Source organism: Planococcus citri, chromosome 5, assembly GCF_950023065.1.
Source record: "Planococcus citri chromosome 5, ihPlaCitr1.1, whole genome shotgun sequence".
NCBI classification, from domain to species: domain Eukaryota; kingdom Metazoa; phylum Arthropoda; class Insecta; order Hemiptera; family Pseudococcidae; genus Planococcus; species Planococcus citri.
The window spans coordinates 62,894,546-62,916,690 of record NC_088681.1 but is presented as its reverse complement, the minus strand read 5'-3'; the positions used below and the strand labels follow the sequence as shown (position 1 = coordinate 62,916,690).

At 34.9% G+C, this 22,145-nt stretch overlaps 2 protein-coding genes across 9 annotated transcripts in view; one reads left to right on the top strand and one right to left on the bottom strand.

The window, feature by feature from the left end:
- The window catches only part of LOC135848732 (obscurin-like), a 142,847-nt gene that overhangs the window by 33,514 nt on the left and 87,188 nt on the right, over positions 1-22,145 (top strand). The gene's annotated exons all lie outside the window — the stretch shown is intronic.
- On the bottom strand, positions 6-16,127 carry LOC135848733 (UDP-glucosyltransferase 2-like). 3 transcript variants are annotated; one of them, XM_065368708.1, is made up of 6 exons: positions 15,670-16,127; positions 4,703-5,044; positions 1,136-1,606; positions 838-1,057; positions 451-670; positions 6-377 (listed from the first exon to the last, which is right to left on the bottom strand). In XM_065368708.1, the coding sequence occupies exons 1-6, from the start codon at positions 15,688-15,690 to the stop codon at positions 116-118; spliced, it is 1,536 nt and encodes a 511-aa protein (XP_065224780.1). In that variant the 5' UTR covers positions 15,691-16,127; the 3' UTR covers positions 6-115. The 3 variants fall into 3 exon arrangements, with proteins under 3 accessions (XP_065224780.1, XP_065224781.1, XP_065224782.1); XM_065368709.1 differs by having other exon boundaries at positions 4,703-5,006; XM_065368710.1 differs by having other exon boundaries at positions 4,703-4,989.

Sequence of the window (22,145 nt, the reverse complement as noted above, 5' to 3'; positions counted from 1 at the left end):
AAAAATCAAATTTCAACATTTTTATTTTTTTTCTATTATACTTACATATTTTTTTGTACGTATGTAAACAGAATAAAAATTCCGTACCAAATATCCTGCTATTGTCTTCTTTTCATTAGAGATTGTGGGTTAAGATTATCAACGTGTACTTGAAAGCATAATACAACAGTGTGCCGATGAGGATAAAAATTGACAAAATGAAAACTATTACATCTAATAATAAATACTGAATCCAGTTCAGTTCTGAAGAAATAGACTTCAAGTGAGACGCTCCCTTATGTTTGACGATATATTCGGTCCAGTATACTACGCTTTGTTGAGGTGTCTTTGGGCGATCTTTGAAAATTTTCGATAATTTTTCCATATTGTTATGATACCTTGATCAACAAAATTCACGGTTTAGTTATTAGATGCGAGTAATTTTAAAAGTAGAAAATATGATTATTATACTTCGTATCGTTGATAATTGCATTCAGTGCTGTTAAAATATCTTCTTTAGAAACATTTGTAATATCAAGCTCGACTGCGACCTCCTTCTTCTTCAGGATATTAGCATTAATTATTTGATCTGCCCATATTGCACAGGCGATGATTGGAGTGGCAGTATGTATGGCTTCGTTTATGGCTCCTAGACCGCACTGGCTAATGAATGCCTTCACATTTTTGTGTTCTATGAAAAAGAAATATTGTTTTGTGAATCTGATTTTTTAAGAGCATTTTTCCTCCTTGGACTGGTATCAGGGACAGGAACAAAAGCGAATGTCTTTCGAAGTATCCATAGATTTGATTCTCTAGTTCTTACTCACTACATTACCTATGTAGGTAGTTATAACCTACCTAATATATCTCGTTGAGGCAACCAATCTAGCAGCATTACATTACTGGATACATTTTCCAATTGACTTTCGTATTTCCAAATAACTCGTTGAGGGATTTCGGCGAATGCTTCTCTAAAAGCATTTATTGTTTCAGCAGGCAACGTAGCTGCTTTGAGCACCGAACCTAATGAAAATAGAATAACACCGTGTACGGCTTCGTCGATGAATTTTTCAATGTCCTGCAACGAGTTATAAAGATATGAGAATTTTTGTTGAACACGAAACTTCAAGTGGTTGAATTTTTTCCTTATACGTACTTTTGGTAGAGATTTAGCTCGTTTCATGTGAATACCTCCGATTTCAATGGCATTCGAAACCATTGGTCTGGCTAAAATCGATGAATGACTGTTGTAAAATATTAAACTAGGTGCAACATCCGTGTATGCCCTTGAGGTTGCGAGTTGATGCGAATAATCTTCGTGAAATTTTTCCAGATAAGGAATCACGTGCAAGTAATTATGTAAAATTGCTTCTACGTTATTCCACACACTATTGAAACGCCCTAAAAAGCTATCCAAGTTTTGGCGATTCGGTCCTGGTTCAAAAAAAATGTATCCGGGGTGCTGTGGATTGCTTATAGAATAATCCGCATGATGGTGATATTTCAGCGTTTCCGTTCCTATCACTGGAACGTTCAATTTTGCAGCGATGGGTGTGAAACATCTGTACAGGTTTAGTATTTCGATGAATATAACATCGTATACTTTCTGGTTAGAGCTTAATGCGAGCTGTAAAATAATGCGTTCTTTGTAGAATTACTGCCAGTTTCAAAATTATTTTTATGATTTTTTAGCTAAGAATTGAAAGGTTCAAAAAAAATTTTAGAATAGCTTGAAAATATGTAGGTACCTCTAATTGGTTTTTAATATCAAAAACAGGGTAACTTATAAATTATTCGCTAAAGAAGGATTTTTCATTTTCCCTCCAAAATAATCGCTGGAGAATAATTAATATTGAACTTTAATTGGTAGAATTAGATTTTGATTTGTGTGTATACCGTTCAAAGTGGCCACAATATACAAGCATGGTTGATGTGGATTTATAGGTTCTAAATTTCGTTTGGATTGTTTCTGAGGACTATTTCAAAATTGGAAAAATGTAATACTTTCTGAAGACTCTAAAACAGCTCAAAAGTACCACCAATCGATTCGGAAGGTAGAAAATATTATACAAAATTTTAATTCCAACTTTTTATTTTAGTTTTATGTCATTCAGATTTTTGATGGTAAATGAGCTGTTGAAAATAAAAAAATTCTAAACAAATTTAAAATTGAATTGTGCTCTTTGAATGGGTCAGTCGATTTGGAAGATGGTTTTTAAAATTCAGATAGTAATTTAAATAGGATTGTTCCGCTGATCCTGAAAAAAACATGAAAAAAATCCCACCATGTAAAGTTTTGGGTTTTTCCTCAAAACTCCTTTTTTAATTGAATTTTTTTCTTCTTTTTTCATAATTTTTGATACTTAGTAAAGTAGCTTTTATGGGCCAACCAATTATTTCACGAAGAAAATAAGCAGAACAAAAATTGCGAAACTTCAAATTTTTCACTTTTTTTTTCAAAACTTCAACTTTTATCTTCATTTGCGCAAATGATAGATATCTTGACAGCAAATTTTTTTAATTTCTGAGAATAAAAAATTTTGAACTTTTCAGTAGGAAATTTCAGAAGCACGGAAAAATATGTATAAAACCAGTCAAAATTTTAGATGCTGAAGTGCATTTCTCGATTTTTTGGGAACTTCTTGAAAATCCAAGGGCCAGAAATGGGAAAAATCAAAATGTCTGAAGAATTTGAAAGCTGAAATTCGATGTGTACCCTTTTTCGATCCCCTTAAAAAGTTTCGAGCCGTTTCGAGCAGCTCTAGAGCCTCCAGCAGATTGTAATTTGGTAAGCTAAAATTTACTTGATGTCCCAATTTCAACATACTGACAAGGGAACCTCTTGAGGTGTCCGCCTTCGATTGAACGGGACCGCGATTTTTGAAAAAAGCATGTCCTAAAACCTCCAAATCCAAATTTTCAGCTGCCCAAGTTCATTTTTCGATTTTTGGCGAAATTTTGAAACTCTAAAATTGACTATTTTGGTGATTTAGGTATGCTTTTTTTTAAAAGTACGTACTTGATCAGTAAAAATGTTCGAAATGAGTCCTAAAACTGATATTAACCCCCCAAATCCAAATTTCGCCATTTCCAGCCATTCTGGAGCCTCCAGCGCGATTTTCAATTTCTCCAGAAGTTTGAATTTTCTCCAGAAGGTGTGAATAATATGAAGTTGGACAGCTTAAAATCGAGTTGTGTGTTATACTCGATCTGTTTAACGAGTTTATCCACATTTGAGTCGATTTTGGGATGGACACCTCAAGAGTGGTTTTTTGACCAGCTTTTTTCATAATAAGAAATCCAAAAAAATTAAAAGTTTACCGGTTGTGAGGAAATTTTTGAAATTTGCGCGAATCGCTGTATTTCGAACACAACAAACCCCCTTAGACCGAGTTCCGCCATTTCCAGCCATTCTGGGACCTCCAGCGCGATTTTTAAATTTCTCCATGAATTTTTAATTTGCTCCAGAAAGCGTGAATATGAAATTGGGCTGCTAAAAATCGAGGTGTATGTTATACTCGATCTGTTTAACGAGTTTATCCACATTTGAATCGATTTTGGGAGGGACACCTCAAGAGTGGTTTTTTGACCAGTTTTTTTCATAATTTGAAATCCAAAAAAATTAAAAGTTTACCGGTTGTGAGGAAATTTTTGAAATTTGCGCGAATCGCTGTATTTCGAACACAACAAACCCCCTGAGGCCGAATTCCTCAAGAGTGGTTTTTTGACCATCTATTTGCAAAACTGGTCAAAAAACCACTCTTGAGGTGTCCATCCCAAAATCGACTCAAATGTGGATAAACTCGTTAAACAGATCGAGTATAACACACAACTCGATTTTAAGCTGTCCAACTTCATATTCACGCCTTCTGGAGCAAATTCAAAATTCTGGAGAAATTGAAAAATAGCGCTGGAGGCTCCAGAATGGCTGGAAAAGACGAAATTTGGATTTGGGGGTTAATATCAGTTTTAGGACTCATTTCGATCATTTTTACTGATCAAGTACGTACTTGAAAAAAAAACATAAATCACCAAAATAGTCAATTTTGGATTTTCAAAATTTCGCCAAAAATCGAAAAATGAACTTGGGTAGCTGAAAATTTGAATTTGGTGGTTTTAGAACATGCACTTTCCAAAAATCGCGGTCCCGGCATTCAAATCGGAGGCGGACACCTCAAGAGGTTCCTTTGTGAGTTGATGAGCGGATTCTGGTGCCTCCAACCATATTTTGGAAATTTCAGATTTTCAGCACGTATAAACGCGATGGGAGCTTGTTGGTGATCCGCTTAATCGATTACACGTCATTTTTCCAAAACCTCTCCTGCCGGTCTTCGAAACCGTTTTGATCAATTTTGTTGGTTAAAAATGTGATTTTTTCCCATTTTTGGCCAAAATTTGATCTTTAAAAATTTCCTCAAAAATCAAAAAAAAAAGTGCACTTGAGCTTATAAGATTCTGGCTCGAGATGTATTTTTGCATGCTCTTTCGATTTTGCTTTGTCTGGTTCAAAAAATTTTCTGCCACCTGAGATATTTTTCTTGTAGGTGAGTGAATTTTTGACCACAAATGATAATGAAAGTGAAAAAAATTTCAAAGATGCGAATCAAGACGTGTTTAAAAAACTGCTTTGCCAACTTCCCAGTTCAAAAAAACCACCGAACAGGACTTATAGAACATGAATATAAGTATGTATATCAATAATGTAAATGAAGTATCATCTTACTTGAATTTCTGGTAATTTCATGATTTTATAGCAGAACGATTTTTCCATACTCAATACCATCTCCTGAAATATTAAGGTGCTCGAACTCTTTTCAAACATGGTAGCAAATGATGTATGTAGAAGTGGTATTTCGTCCTTTGAAACGTCGATTACCGATGAATAATTTTCCTGTGATGCTAGATCAGGAAAAGAGGTCACTACTGTAACTTTATGACCCTCTTCTATTAAACTTTTCATAACTGCATTGTTGAATGTAAAGTGACTTCTGGCGGGGAACGGAAATAGTCCTAAAATTTTCAGTCCCCTAGCAATGTGTATTTGTGTTATCAGAAAGTAACAAATCTACAAAAATTGTTATATCCTCATATGCCTAACCTGCCTGTGTGTACTATTATGTATTACTCCCTATGGTAACACTGCGTTGTCCTACTCGGAGCTGCACCCTAGACGCAGCTACGAGCGTGTGGAACGGCGTAGTTCTGTTTCTTTCGGCCGGAGAGATGGACTTCCGTGTTAAAGAAGTGCTCGGATGCACTGATATATTAATTCTCAGACCAACATACGTTGTAATCTGTGAATCGTGTTAATCATGGTGATAATCTTGTTTGAATTATGTTAATCTGTTCTCATTTTGTGTTAATCGTCCAATGGGACACTGTTTAATCGGATTAAATGCCTTTTGTGTATGCAAATTTGTCGATTTAATCCACAACTTGTGGTCTATTCTTATAACGCCGTCCTGCTGAGCTAGCCAGGTAAGTTATTCTCCTCGGAGTATTTCTTAGTTCTCCCCTTTGAAGTAGTGATTTATTATATTACGGTAACAGGCATAAAGTAAGAATATTCTCACATTGGCGCCCAATAATCTTCGAAAAAGACAGATTGGTGACTTACACTCGTCATCTGCCTTTAAATTTCCATTCCCAGTTGAAATTTCACACCATTGTGTGTGAAATTGCAACAAAGAGCGGAAATTTCCCACGGAAAAAACCATTTGTGTTTGTCCCCTCGTAAGGACAATAAATTTAGGTATAATTTATTTTTAGTCAGTGTGAGAGTTGATATTATTATATATTAACCTTACTCAGATATTCACATCATCATATGTAATATCATAATAGATATTTTATACCATCATGTGTAAATATTTCTAACTCAAATAAAGTTGATTCTAACTGAAAAATGAGTATTTTTTTCTTTTCATCTTCGATCTATTTTAGGTAGGTTTGCATAGTCAAAACCTACTTAAAAACGTGAAAACGTGGTCCCTCTATACCTCTGCTACCCCTGCCACCACCCAACGCAGGATCGCGCCAATTTTGGTTGCAAAAACAGCGTGAAGGTCATAGAGAACGTGAAAACGTGCTCGTCAGTTTTAGGTAGGTTTGCATAGTCAAAACCTACTTAAAGCCGCAAAAACGTGGTGCAATCTATACCTCCGCTACCCCTGCCACCTCCCAGCATAGGATCGCGCCAATTTTGGTACCAAAAACAGCGTGAAGGTCATAGAAAGAGCGCGAAGTCGCGAGCCAATCACGTTGCAGTAGCTACTTTACGCCATGTTGTGCTATTGTACCTACCGCACCCCACCCTAACAACAACGGACGAATGTTCCGAGCCGCCATATCAAGCCACACAGGCCTGTTATAGCTACCTCACTCTCCCTACACCAACGGACGCGAGCGCATCAAGCCTATTGTGCAGTTGCCGCGGCCACAACCTGGTCTATTCATTTCATCACTTCGCGCCTTAATACAGTAGTTGTTTTTTGCCGTGTGTCTCGTGTGCTGAATATATTCCAGGTAATCACTACGTGTGTTTTTAATTTTATTGCTTTTCAATTAATTAAAATTGTGCATATTTATTTTTTGCTTAGCTTATATTTGCTTTTAAATACTGTGCATATTTCCGCATTTTATTTTTCGTGCATTTTTGTGAATTTTGTCTCGTGTCAATTTTTCCCAAAATGCCTATTCAGACCCAAAGTAGTACTGGTTCAAAAACCAGATTTATTCACTGTCTCTGCATATTAGGTAGACACAAAAAGTCTTGCCCAAACTATGTAAATAATTCACAGGATCATGATTCTAATTCCATTTGTGAACAGAATACTAGCAATCCTACCACCCAAGAGGCTGAAATTGTTACTAATTTAAGCCCATTTTCCTACACCTCATTTTTCAAAAAATGGGATAATTCTCCAGTTTCTCCACTCGATTCTGAGGTGGATGGAGAGGATTCAGAGGAGGTCGATGCTGACGACTCTGAATCCACTAATTTAGCTAAAATCACCCTCCCTCCTCCTTCTAAGCCTATTCCTGAATCGAATGCACAAAGTGACCAACAACTGCAACAGAAGAATTCTGTCATCGTCGGTACTGACGATCTAGAATTCCCAGAATTGCCAGAAGACGTTGATACTAACGATCCACTTCTGGGATTATTCAAGGACACGTGGTCATCGCAGGTGCAGATGATTAAGAAAGTTAGGGCAGGCCAGGCTGTACATGATAAGTACATTCACGAATTAGAGAAGGATAAGGAGGTGGTTGCTAAGGTATTGACTGCTAATACCAAAGCAATTAAAAAAACCCACAAACAGTTCAAGAAATTTGAACAAAAATGCAGTTCCTGGGCTGACAATCTTGTCAAAACAGCCGAGGAACATGTCACCCTAGCCACTAATACAGCCTCAGAAGCCCGCGAACTTGCTGCGAATACTGCACGCAAATTTCGCAAAGATAGGGAAGATAGGGATACCAAAATGGAAAAACACATGGCAGACTGCCAGGTGATGGCTTCGGAGCTTGCGAAAGTGAAAAAAGCCCAATTTGGTGGCTCTCACAATTGCAGCAACGCTATTAATGCGCCGAAGTCCAAAACCATGCCCTTTGATGCCACTTCCCTAAAAAGTGCAGGTATTTTTTATGATGAGTCTAGGAAATTTTTCCCCCATGAATTCGTTTCACAATTTGAAAAATACTTCGAGAACTCTAATGTTGTGGAAGCTCACAAAATATTCTTGTTCATCGGAGCAGTAAAAGCAAAAGATGCCGACACCTGGAGAAGCAAAGTAGAGAATGTGATTTCTTACGATATGCTTATCCAGAAATTTTTCGATTTTTATTGGGACAAAGCTCATCAGAATGCTACACTTAGGGAATGCGAATTACGTTTCCGATCCCCCTCAGGTCCTAAAGAAATGGCTGACCAAATGATTCGTTGGGCTAAAACGCTCATGAAACAAAAATATGCCATTGAAGATTGCATTGTCGACCTTCTTGTCAGCAAATGTCCCTTAGAGTATAGAATTTACCTTAAGGAAGATGGCCAATCTGTGGAAAAACTCATCAGTAAATTGGAATTTTTTTCCAACGATGATGTTGACCCAGAAAACGAGGTACCTATTGTGTTCTCAGGTCCAGCTTACTCCAAGACCAGCTACCAACAATTTGGAACCCCAGTTTATAATAACGATGCTTCCAAGGAAGTTGAACTCTCTGATATGGCTACCCTCCAACGCCAATTTAGGAAAATGTTAGGTGGAAACGTCAACGAACACGATGTCTTAATCACCCTTACCCCTAAAAAGAAGTTTGGTCAGTCAGAAACTAAAAATTCCAACTCTGATGCTCAGAAATCTGCGAATACTGCAAAACCTGAGCACCCCAGAGAGAAATTCCATGTTAAAATCCCATCTCACCCCCCTCCTACCTCAAATCCCATTGCTCTAGTCTTCAATAAACATGGGCTGGAGCCGATTCATGCTTCCGATTCTGAAAGCAGTTCATCAGAGGAATCTGAGGATGAAGAAACCCCCCCACAATAAACCCTGTCCTGAGTCCTAAAGTGATGACGATCCTGTCATACCCCCAGCTGAAAATCAACTTGAAATTCAGGTTGAAATTCACCCAGAGCCAGTTTGGAACTAAGTACCTCAACAGGGGTGAGTGTTGTTACTAACACCCCCACTGTACTTTCTCCCCCCACTTCCGATGCTCGTACTTACGATACTGTGAATAACAGCATCCCCACTCCATTAATGTCAGCTGGGGCAAATGTCAATTTTGACACCCCTACAGACTCCATAGAACAACAAATGGAAACCACAGTCACCACTGCCTTGTAAATAGTTAAGGATGCATTGTCATTTTTAGTTATAAAAAGTTTCCCAATGTTGTTCCATAAATACCTATTTTATAATAGTGATTTTTTTCAATGTGTGGATAATTTATTGATTTATGATAATCAATAGATTCCATTTTTTGCAATTTCCCATCCTTCAAACGAATGATTTGGTCTCAAATATGATTTTGACTCCAAAATTGTTCAAAAATTCACAATTTTGAGAAAATTTGAGCCAAAATTGCATTGTCATTTTTCAGATATCTCAAAAGTGTGAATTTTTACCTTGAAAATATTATTTCAATTTTGAACAATATTTTTCCCCCCAAATTTGAACAATTCAATGTGAAATGTAATTTTGCGTTCGAAACCACCCAAAAAATTTGCAATTTTGGGAAAATTTGAGCCAAGAATGCATAGTCATTTTTCAAATACCCTAAAAACGCAAATTTCAAGTCCAAAAAATACTAATTCAATGTTGAATGGTAGTTTTTCCCATGAAAACGAGTAATTTGGTCTCAAATATGATTTTGAGTCCAAAATTGTTCAGAAATTTGCAATTTTTGGGAAATTTGAATCAAAAAATGCATGGTCGTTTTTCAAATAACCGGAAAATGCAAGTTTCTAATTCAAAAATACTTATTCAATGTTGAAAAGTATTTTTTCCCATGATTCGTAATTTTTGGGCAATCTGAGCCAAAAATAAGGCATTGTCATTTTTCAGATCTCTCAAAAAGGCCAATTTCAACTCTAAAAATATTTATTCAATCTTGAATAATGTCTTCCCCCATCAACGAATAATGCGGCACCAAATATGATTTTGTGTCCAAAATTGTTCAAAAATTCACGATTTTCAGAAAATTTGAGTCAAAAATGCATTTGTCATTTTTCAAAAATTCTGAAAATTCCAAATTCTACCCCAAAAACAAGTTATTTAATGTTAAATAATTGTTTCCCTCGTCAAAATGAAGAATTTTTTTTTGCGTCAAAAGCACATCTTAATAAAACCCCAAGTTGAGAAACCCTGGTACTACGCAGTTGTAATTTTACAACTATGTAGTTCTTTGTGTTCCAGCAATCGGCTCATCAGCACAGGCCGCATTATGCATTTTGCCGCCATCCTGGCACCAAGACATCTGTCTTGACAGTTTGTTAGAAGGTGCGGGGTAGGGTAGAGCCCTGCGCCGCCGCGCCGCGCCGCCGCCGCCACCGATTTTTCAAACATTTTTCAAGCCGCCGCCGCCGTTTCAAAAATTACTTCAGCCGCCGCAGCCGCCGCCGAGTAATCTGCTCGGCTGAGCCGGCTCAATTCACTCAATCAGCAAATTTCAGGAGGATTTTTCGAATATTTTGACTTTTTCAAAAACAAAAATCAAAACTTTTCGTCATTAAAAACAGCCAATCTTTTCAGCTCGGAAAAAATTGGTATTTTCATTTGAGAAATTGAATTTGATTTTGCTTTCCAATTTTTACTTTGGGGTAATTTTAAAATTTACGAAAAATTACCCCAAAATTTCAACTTTGTAGCCGGCTGAGCCGCCGCCGAGCAAAACTTTGGCAGCCGCCAAGACCTTCGGCTGGAATCGGCTCCGCCGCCAGCCACAGTGCTGCGCGTACTGTAGCCGCCGCCGATCATTTCGCTGTCGGCGCAGGGCTCTAGGGTAGGGTGAATGTGATAAGCACACGAGCCAACAAGCGATTCTGCTATGAGCTCTCCGATCATTTCTTTTGTGTTCCTGCTTGTATCAAATCCAATGTTGGATAATTTTTATTCCTTTTATTTGAAATTGTTTTACCTACACTGTTATTATACATGTGTTTCTTCTTACTTTTGATGCTATTTGTAAGAAAGCATAACCATTTTTTTTTCCTTTTGTGAAAAATGTTTATTATGCTGATTTCTTTTGAAGTTTTCCAGTTTTTGGAAATCTTAAGTTTTTTTTTCAAGTGACGTGATTTTTTTTCTAACAATAGAATGTGTTGTTCGCGTATGTATAATCGTTTTCGTTTTTTAATTTCTAATGTAAGCTGACAGTTCCTGATACTTCGAGTTCCTGATACTTGGTGAGTACAATCGTTATTTTATGCTTTTAAAATTTAAAATCAAAGTGTTAACGTAAACGTGTCAATGCGGCTCCCAACGCCAACTTGACAGACATATTATTTATCCCTAGTATTGCTTTTTTCACGCATTTCCGGTAATATTTTATTATTTTCGCAAGAATTCTGTCTGACTGACCCCCCCCCCCATCACCTTCTCTGTTAGATTTCAGAAATGACTGAAATCCTCGATCATCTCTGTGAGGGGTGCAAGCTCTCTGTCACACACCTCAGCCCTACCAAGGTATCTGAAGCCAATAGTGCGAAAGACCCTTAATCCATTTCTCACCCCAGTTCAACCACTGAGCCGAAATAACACTATTTTTTTGCAACACAGTGGTTGAAATTTACGAGCACCCAAATTGAGAATAGGAATTCCACCAGAAAGTGCTCAATCTTGAGCAATTTTTGTACCAAAGGTTTTTCCAAATACTCAAATAACTACGAGTTAAAAATTTACTTGAAAATTTTCAAAAAGCCAAGTCTTAGAAAATTACTTCAAGTGAATTTTTCCCAAACCAGTGAAAATTTTGGAACCAAAATTTTCCACATTAAAATTCCAAACCAGGTGACAATGTTGTCAAATGGAGTAAGAAGTATTTTTCACGATCTCAAACTATTAATTTTAATAGGTTGGGAGAAATCATTTCAAAATTTTGCAATTTGAAAAAATGAATTCGATACTGAATGAATTTTTTCTTCCTTTTTCCTTTTTTCCTTTTTTTTTTTTTTCTCTGGTTGTTTGGGAAGTTTACCCAAGTAACCAGTATAGCATGTGTCCCAAACCATGAACAGCAGAGTGCTCAAAATTGATAACTGAAATGTTTCAGTGTCATTTAAATCCAACATCAAATTAGGGTGGAGTTTCCTAGGAGAGTTTACACTCAAAAAGGCTCATTAACTTGCGATTATGCAATTTTTGACAAATTTTTGACTTATAATCTTTGCTCAAAAATTCCACTTAGCTAAGAAACACCCTCAGCGGGGGCAAGGACTTCCCCCTCCCCCCTGCCATTGATTCCAATAGAACTGAAATAGCCCATCTTGAAAAATAATTCCATTGTGAAATTTTTCGAGAAATTTTTTCAAGGAAGTTTGTGTCCACTCCAAGCAGGTAAGAATAGAATTTCAATACTGATTTTCAAAATTCAAACCAAGATAGGCCAAAATTCCTACCATCCTGAATTTTCACTATATGACATTTTCCCAAAACTTTCAAAAATAGATTCGATACTGAATTTATTGATTTTTTTTTTTTTTTGGGAGAGATTACCTTACAAAAACAAACGATATAACATATACCCCGATATGTGGTACTCTAAGGGGACCAAAATGGCACATAGTTGCATTTTGGTTCCAAGTGAGGTAATCTCTCTGAAGAAAATAACCCTGTCCAAAACCATTCCTAAAAGAATTGATTCCATAGTGAATTTAATTCAACTCCCCAAGTCATATCCAAAAATTGAAATTTGAAATTTTTCAAATTCAATGTCCCCCATTGTTTTCACAGAGACAGGGTAAAACACGCATCAGTCAGTTGTTGAGTGGGAAAATTGAAATTTTTCAATACCCAATCCAACAAGACAAATCAACAGACTGGTTGAATTTTGAAAAGATATGTATTTATTGTATCTCGAAAAATTCACCAAACTGCTGATTCTCATTTCAACAAGATGGAAAATGTACACACGATGAATAATATCACGTAGACATTTTTATCCAAATTGAAACGTGTTGAAATCTGAAAATAAACAATAACACTCCTGAGAAGTGAAAGCAGTGGCACTAAAACCACCAACACCACATTGCTCTCTCGTTTTGAAATTTACGAGTTATTATACTCAAATAATTTCCAAAACGAGCAACTTTTCACCTTACAGAAATCCCCCACAAAATTCTTTTCTCAAAAAATTGATTCGATAATGAATTTTATTAACTTTTGAGAAAGAATTTACCCTACCAAAGGCAGATGTAACGTATGCTCCAAAATACTTTACTTTCAGCCAAAATAGGTACATCTAGCACCTATTCCCAAATTTTGATCCAAGATAGGGTAGATTTTCTCAGCTGAAAAAATCAGACAGTAGTTTTCTAAGATTCCATACAGTTTCATTTGAAAATAAATTCCATGGTGAATTTTTCTTTCAAACTAATTGGAGAGAAAATAACCCTCTGCAGGGGCAAGAAATTTCCACCCCTCCCCCCTTTGGCTATTAATCTTAATAGTTCAAGGACCTAGCATGGAATTGTTTTTCCAAAAATGAATTCTATGATGAATTTTCATTTTTGAGAGAGAAAATCCACTCTACAAAAACACCGGATATAATGTATGCCCCGAATATGTGGTATCCAGGTGTCAAACTTGCACAATTAGTTGCTTTTTGGCCCAGAGTAGAGTGAACTTCCAAAACTTCAACCATGTGAAGTGATCAAATTCTCAAAACATGACGAGTTGGAAATTAAAAATACCCTTCCCTAAAACATCTTCAAAAATCCATTCTATGATGAATGCATTCTTCCCATTTTTTTTTCTCATAAATTTAGCCTACCAACTACAGATGTGACGTATGTCCCAACACACATTCAATTCAGAGAATTGAAGATTGAAATTTTTCAACTTCAGTTTAATTACCTTCCGATGAAAGGGTAAATTTTCATTAAATTACCAGACTTTGAGATTGGAAGATTGAAATTTTTCAGCTCCAATTTCAACAAGCAAAATCAGCAAATGAGGTGAATCTTTTTTTCCCAAAAAGGCATTTATTTTTCCCAACCACCATCAACCAAAATTCACCAAGTTGCTGATTCGTGATTTAACAAGATAAGAAAATCTACATGATGTTTACTATCACGTAGATATTTATCTTCCACCATGCCTCTGTCATCGAATATTTACGAGTTATGATACTCAAGAATATCCTAAGAACACAACTTCACAACCAACAGTTGTCCAAATTTGAAATTTTGATGCTAAAATTCAAATTATAGGTCAATTGTTGAAAAGTATTTTCGATTCTGAAAGTCAATTTCTACAAGTACGAAACGCTACAAACGAGAAGGCTTTATAATAAGCTCTCTTTCTCACACACGTAATCATGCTATTTTTTTTTTTTGTAAATTTCGCAACATTTTCTTTGTATTTTATTAATTAATTAATTTTTTTTTTTTTTTGAGATTGATGCCAAATGTTGTATTTATTATTTATCGATATAACTTTCTGCTGTTATTTATTTCTGTGCATTGTAACACGTAAATCACTTACTGTAAATTTTTCATTTTTTCTTTTTTTTTTTTTTTTTAACAATTTTTCTTGTGTTTTTGTACCATACCTGCATAGTCAGAATGTTCTTTGTGTTATCTAGTTGATAATCATATTTAACCTTTTAATCGTCAGTACAATGGAATATCAAATCAACTGCTGGGTTTTAAGAATCTAAAAGCTACATGAACAAACGAATTGATGCAAATTGGAATTGAGTACTTGTTAGAATTTAAGTTGTGTTATCTTTTTAAGTTGTACCTTGTCTGTTCAAAATATCCATTGTGATAATTCTGAACCCAAATAACCATTTGTGTTATTTCTATTCCCTGCTTATGATAGCAGTTGCCATTTGTGCAAACTTTTTCCCCAACAATTAGCACTTTTAGCCTAGGCTCTCCAAAACTTTCCCTTTTCAACATCGTCTGTTATTCATATCATAGTATATAACGAAACAGCTTATACCCTTCCGCGAACCATTGTGTTCTACGAAGGAAGGAACTCACCTTCCACACCCCCCCCCTGTTTTCGATCCATTTGTGATCAAAACGTGGTGTTACCTGCCGGAGTTTCTTTAACTCTCTTTTGATCCTGTCTTTGTGTCGTTTAGTATGCGTTCATAATGCAATGTATTGTTATTGGTTGGTGCGTCGGCGATTTGGTGCCTTAGGGTGCCAGTTACTGGTGGCCAATTGGTGCAATACGGCATTATGAATAGCGCTTAACGTCACACTTCTAAATTTAACACACTTTTGTCTCTCTCGTAATTTTCTCATCGTAGAAAATACGGGGGCAGAAGTATATACCCATGATATTACTCATAGTCAGGTTCTAGCTCATATGTGGTATATAATGTATCCGTAATTGTCTCCGATGAAGAAGCTCATCATCAAAGCTAATCTCGGAGGGGCATATGTTATATCCTCATATGCCTAACCTGCCTGTGTGTACTATTATGTATTACTCCCTATGGTAACACTGCGTTGTCCTACTCGGAGCTGCACCCTAGACGCAGCTACGAGCGTGTGGAACGGCGTAGTTCTGTTTCTTTCGGCCGGAGAGATGGACTTCCGTGTTAAAGAAGTGCTCGGATGCACTGATATATTAATTCTCAGACCAACATACGTTGTAATCTGTGAATCGTGTTAATCATGGTGATAATCTTGTTTGAATTATGTTAATCTGTTCTCATTTTGTGTTAATCGTCCAATGGGACACTGTTTAATCGGATTAAATGCCTTTTGTGTATGCAAATTTGTCGATTTAATCCACAACTTGTGGTCTATTCTTATAACGCCGTCCTGCTGAGCTAGCCAGGTAAGTTATTCTCCTCGGAGTATTTCTTAGTTCTCCCCTTTGAAGTAGTGATTTATTATATTACGGTAACAGGCATAAAGTAAGAATATTCTCACAAAATGTTTTTGAGTAAAATCAATTTTTAAAAAACTACGTTATTATAAGCGAAATTCATAATTATACTTACGAGATTTGGTGAAATTTCCATCTTTTGTGGTTTGACGAGTAATTGGAGAGTTCTACTACATCAAAAATACACGAAACGTTTACGAATAAAAATCAAGTAGGTTAGTAGGTATCTAGCATCTGATAAGTTGGTATTCAAGTGATTTTCGCTCTTCAATGAGGTTTTCGTGATTTCACTCGGAAAATTTATCGAGTTGAAATGTTTAATATTCAATGCGTGTAATTGATAATATGGATTTGTACTCTAATGAAGACGCTTTATCTTATCTTCTTAATGCTGCAATATTAATGAATGAGTGTCCGACTTCGAGTGCATATTGTTAATGTATCATGTATCGCAGATTGAGAGGATTTATTAATACCGATAGGTACCTACCTAGTACCTACGTAATTTTTTCAATTTTAGGATTCAGTTTTTACTGTTTTTGAATCAGTCTTTTCACATTAGAATTTTTTTCAACGATTCTATACAAAGTTAATATTTTTTGAAAATTCAATAAAAACTGCGCCACATGCAGCCAGTTTCATATCAGACAAAAAGCAGATGTGTAAGTACAGTATACGATTTTTAAAGCAAAGTAATACCTATTCTGTTAGCCAGTCTTTACAATGATTCAGCTGCGTGTGTGTAAAATATTGTTCGCCGTGAAGTCTTGTAATCGAAACCTTGAATCTATAATTATAATTTACGAATATGATTTTCGCAATATGCCCTATACGTGAGCTGGTGGCAGACGGGGTATACAGAGGCTGTGCACAGATCAGCGTGACAATCGCTCGGTGGTCAGCGTAACATATATTTGAAATCTTTCAACGTGTGTGCTGTACGTTTAACTTGTGTGTATCTGAGAGAGACAGCACGAGAGAGTGTGAGGAAGATCCAAGATTGTAGATGAGAAACGAAAATGTAAACATTACGTTAATATTTTGGCATGAGTAAAAATGTCACGCTCCCTTTCCACGATATCAGTTTCGATTAGTAAAGATGTGAAAAGCTTCTTCTGCGAAACGTACTATATGAGTTTACTTTTCGAAAAACGTGAATGCCCTCGCGCTTACACCCACTATAAACAAAAAAGAATAAAAGAAAAAAATCAACCGAACTAACGTCATCATCGCCATCATTATGACGAGTTGTCTGATCGCATCTTGATGTTCTAGTAAAAGTTTACCTTCTGGCTAAAAAAACCGCACGAAAATTTCGCACGTCTCGCCCGTCTCGATCTCGATCTCGCAGTAGGATGAGATGAAAAACGATGAAAATCTCTCTCGTACGTCGATATCGACGATAAAATATTTTTTATGGATTATAAACTCGCTAATGTATACGAAACGGAGTTGTTTATAAACAACGCTGACAGAGCCAGGCGTTTTTTTTGTTTTTTTTTTTTTTAATATAAACTATATAATGTACCGTATAACACGCATATAGGCGAACACTGCTTGCTGCAGTGAACCAAGAGAGTGTGAAAGGCAAAAACTATATAAATGAAACGCTTCTTGTATAAATTTTCACTTTAATAAGCGAGCTTACGATTTGGCATTTATTACATCGTATCGCGCGTTCAACACCGCAGATTGCCGTAGTTCTTCAACTCGATACTAATGCATGTGTCCAAAATGAAGAAGAGAAAAAAATGGTACAGCTCCCTCGTATATTCTTTATTTAGATGAACTCCGGTGACCCTTTTTTCGTGTATACTTATGCGTATAGTCGCTTATTACTTAGTGTATTGTCATCGGCAGGGATTACCTTCGTATTTTGTTAAGTTTCGAGTGATTTTTAGTGTACTGTATCGAAGAAAAAATGGTCCCGGGGTAGAAGCAAGATCAGGTATTGTCAAGATTTTAAGCAAGAGGTACGAGTCTTTTTGGACAGACTGTATTGAAATAAGAGCATCTAATACAGAAACAAAAAAGTATAACAAAAGAACAAATGATACAAAAAATACGTAAAGGTTATGTTCTTCTAAAGAAAATTTTGAAAATTGCACCAACTTCTTTTTTCGTATTTTTTGAGAGTTAGGAATTGAGCTGACGAGTCCAAAAACATGTCTCTGTTGAAAATAATATTTAAACAATGATGAGAAATTCGAAGGATATTCGAAATATTTGCTGAAAATGTTGAGAAGTTGAAAGTTGAGCTTTTTAACAAGATGAGGCTCATTTAAGAACGTGAAAAAATACAGCATATACATCCTGTTTGTAAGTAACCAGTAAGTACTACATAGTATGGTCCATATTCTCCCCCCTTTCAAGGTTGTTGTATTTTATGGAAATAATTCCATATTTTTTCATTTTTCAAGTTCAAAAAGAGTGTACCAGAAACCTTCTCAAGTTGAAAAAAAATTTTGAAAAAGTTATGCATTGGAAAACACCTCTCTCGATCTTCAAAACAATGTCGGTGCCCTTGTAAAGAGCCCTTCAAAATAAAAAAATCAACAAGAAAAAGAGTACCCTAGATGAACATTAATTTTTCAAACATTTTCAATTTCTACGTCAGAATTGAAGGGTTGATTTTCAAAACTAACCCACGACCATGAATATTTTTTTTTGGATTGTTAAACTTTGAAACCTCTCACATCGAACAGCGCAATCATTTTGCACAAAAAATTGTTGAACAGCACCTAAATTGAGACCTAAAATATCAATTTTGCTTCAAAACCGACTATAACCAATATTTTTGTAGCAGTGTTACCAACCTTTCACTCAAGCAAAGAAATACGCATTCAAGTTGAAAATTATGGAAATGAGATTTTTTTGCGTTTTTCTGAATTTAAACTATTGGTCTATAGTCAGTTTTGAAAATCAACCCTTCAATTCTTCTAAATTACCTACTTCTTTTAACGAAAAACCTTTTCCAGCTGCTTTAAAAAATTTCTAAAAAATTTTCTTCGTTTCATTTTTTATTTATTTTTTTCAATTTTTAAGGGATTTGTACAGGTAGAACAACATTGCTTGGGGGACCAGGAATGGGTTTCTGTTCAAAAAATGAGCTAGGTACCTATTTAAGTAGAAGATTTTCGTGGCATGAATGAAAAACTTTGAATGAGGTTTATTCATTTCATTTTTGAACTTTTTTCCAATTTTGAGAAGCTCTCGACCCAAGTTAAATTTTAGACGAGGAGCGGGGGAGAAAGTGCTGGAATTTTCAGAGAATTATTTTTTTTTCTTGAAAACTAACGACTCTAGAGTATGAGATGGCAAAATGAAAAATCGACGAATTTTTTCTACAGTAATCAAGATTCTCCAACCAGTAAGTAAGGCTGCTTCCTCTCACCCCCCCCCCCTTTTGAGCCGATTTTGAAACAAATAAAAGTGTCTCTCATATCAACTTATTGGGGAGGAGAGGGCTACTTTGGAGCTCTTGTAGACCCCTTTGATGACCCCCTTTTCTATTTCATAATTTTTCTGCCAATTTTAATGAGTTGAAAAAGTGTTGAAAACAAGAAAAAAATCGATGAGTCAAATATTGTTAAAATTATATTGAATGTTGAAAAATGATCGTAGCAGGATAAAACCTTCAAGAAAATAAAGAAAAATGAGTTAGAATACTGAAAGTTGCTGAAAAAGACGTAGAAATGAACGGAATATTGTAAAAGTCGTATTCAATATTCCTAAAACTGCTTAAAATGTGGTGAGAACTTTGAAAGTTGAAAAAAAAAGTTTGAAATCCCAAAGAAACTGCTAAAAATCCAAAATAAATGTGTACAAGAGATAAAAAAAACGCTCATAAACGTGGGAATGCATGCATAAAAATTGCTTGAAATATCATAAAATTCTCCAAAAATTGGAAAATAATCAGTCAACGTCTTGAAAATGATTGAAAATACTGTAAAAACGAATAAAACATCTTAAAAATCACATTTAAAGATCAAAAGTTTTAGAAAAACAATTGAAAAAGTGATTAAAGTTTATGAAAATTTAGTAAAAACGAGCAAAATATGCTTAAAGTTATGTAAAACATTGAAAAATTGCTTGAAATAACATAAAAAATTTCAAAAATTCGAATAAATGAGTTAAAATACCAAAAGTTGTTGAAAATGACTTGAATTTCAAAAATTGTTGCTTGAAATTTCATTTAAAATATTGAAGGTTGATGAAAATTGTTTGAAGTGCTGAAAGTCGTTGAAAGTGAGGTAAAAATGAATGAATGTATTTCCAAAATGGGGCTTAGTATTCTAAAAATTGTTTGAAATGCCATGGAAACAAAAATTGAAGAAAAATAGGTTTAATCTACAAAAATTACAGAAAATGACGCGAAAACAAATAAAATACTACAAAAATTGTGTTGTAAATTCAGAAATTGTTTTAAAATACTTGAAAATTTAATCAAAGTTGAAAATGAGGTAAAAATGAATGAAACATTGCAAAAATTGCTCGAAATGTCATGAAAACTCCTAATAATTAACGATTAAGAATTATGTAGCTGAATTGACAAAAATTGCGGAAACTGGCGTAAAAACAGATCGAATATTATAAAAATTGTATTGAAAATTCAAAAGTGATAAAATTTGAGAAGAATTGCGTAAAAATTAGTAAAATGTTCTTAAAATAATGTTAAAACTTTGAAAAATTACTTGAAATGGCATAAAAATCTCCAAATACGCGAGAAAAAATGAAAAAAAAAACAAGTAAGTCGTTTAAAATAGCGTAAAATTGCTTGAAATATCGCGAAAACATTCAAAATATCAAAAAACACATAAAGTAGTTCAAATTTTTGTAAAAATTAATGAAGTACTTACTATAAAAATTGCGTTAAATATTCCGAAAATTGCCTAAACTGTCATAAAAACTTCTAAAAGTTGAAAAAAAACAGGCAAAATAGTTGAAAATAACGTTAAAATGATCGCTATATCGTAAAAATTTAATTCAATGCCTTAAAAATTGGCTTAAAATGTCTTGAAAACTCTTGAAACTTGAAAAAAAAAGGCTTCAAGTATCGAAATTCGTGAAAAATGACGTAGAAATGTATAAAATATCTTGAGAATAGTATGTTTACAGTTCAACATCCCAAAAATTTCTTGAAATGTTGATACTTATAAAAATTTGCTAAAAATTGAAAAAATTGTTAGGTAACACTTTTGATGCAATTTTTTTCTTCTTTTTAAAAAAATTCAAACATTTTAAATCCAGCTTTGAATATTTTTTCCCATCATGTTGAGAGGTTTTTTTGGCGAAGGGAGATTGCGAGGTGGGGGAGGGGTTGAAGGGTGAGTTGATTTGCTCTGATAAAATACGAGTATAAAACTTACCATTAAATCATTCAAAAATATTCACATCTCTGATGAATAAGTACATTACATATTTTACCTGATTTTTGCAATATTTTGAAAATATTTTGCCGAACGTCTGTCTTTAAAAAGCTTTCTTTTTAAGAACTTTTTCAAAATTTTGAACATTTTAAAATTTTTATGTGTCCATCTGTGTATTTTTTGATATGTGATTGTGTAAATTTTGCATCATTTTCATTAGCTTTCGAGTTATTCCAAGTTCTTTTCATACCTAAGTAATTTTAAAAATTGGTCCTCAAGATATAGATTTCCCATCTATTTTTGTGCAAAAACTTCAAAACAACTTTGTCAAGTGTACAGTTTTGAGAAGAGGGGGGGGGTGTCAAAGATTTATTTATAAATTCGTTTAGCCCGGTTTTTTTTTTTTTTTTTTTTTTTTGTAATATGTGGTCAACTTTTTGTTTTTTTGCTACGAGGATTAAATTGATCGGCTCATTTGTCACGATAAACTGTAACTATAGTATGCATAATGTACTTTCGTAACAAGATGGAAATGTTTTCTCCCTGCATTCTTAAAATAAACCCAGTAGAGTACGACCGGCTGTGTGTCGGTTACGACTAATTTATTAAACGATAAACAAATCGTCGTTAAAGAAAAAAATAAAATAAAATAAACGGGCAAGACACGTACCGCGAACCGAACACAAGTTGCCACATTGTAAGACAAGTGAATTTTTTGGCCAAGGGGGTGTCGTATAAAAATACAAAAGTACCTACGCGTGTACACTGCGGTCGTGATGGTCTCTTCCGCTTCAATGTGCATAATATAGTAATAATTTAGCTTATGAATTAAAATAGAAATCTATACGAATGTTTCTTCGTGGGCTAATTATTTACTCTGTGAGAGTATGTTGTGTTTCTGTTTTCACAACGTGATTCGCGCGCAAATACCAAAAAATACTATGAAAATATACAAAAAAAAAAAAAAAAAAATGTGAAATACGTAAGGCAAGAATTTTGTTTACTTATAAGAGAGACTATATGAGAAAACGCAACGCAACGCAGGCAGGCAAAAAACGATAGAGGATTTAATTTTAAAAGATGTCGATTCACCTTCGAGATTCGAAGAGGCCTTGGCCTACACATGAGAAAAATTGGCAAAGTATTTTCCCTCTCGGACACCAGTGACGCTTCATTAGTGAAAATTTTCGTTAAAATGCTGCCACGATCGAGTATTATACAT

Bases quoted from the DNA above. Each gene is read 5' to 3' on its own strand.
- LOC135848733 (XM_065368708.1), bottom strand. From the start codon at position 15,690: ATGGAAATTTCACCAAATCTC. The intron at 1,607-4,702 runs GTAAGATGATAC...ATTATTTTACAG, and splicing joins TGAAATTACCAGAAATTCAA to CTCGCATTAAGCTCTAACCA. The intron at 671-837 runs GTAGGTTATAAC...TCTTTTTCATAG, and splicing joins GCCTCAACGAGATATATTAG to AACACAAAAATGTGAAGGCA.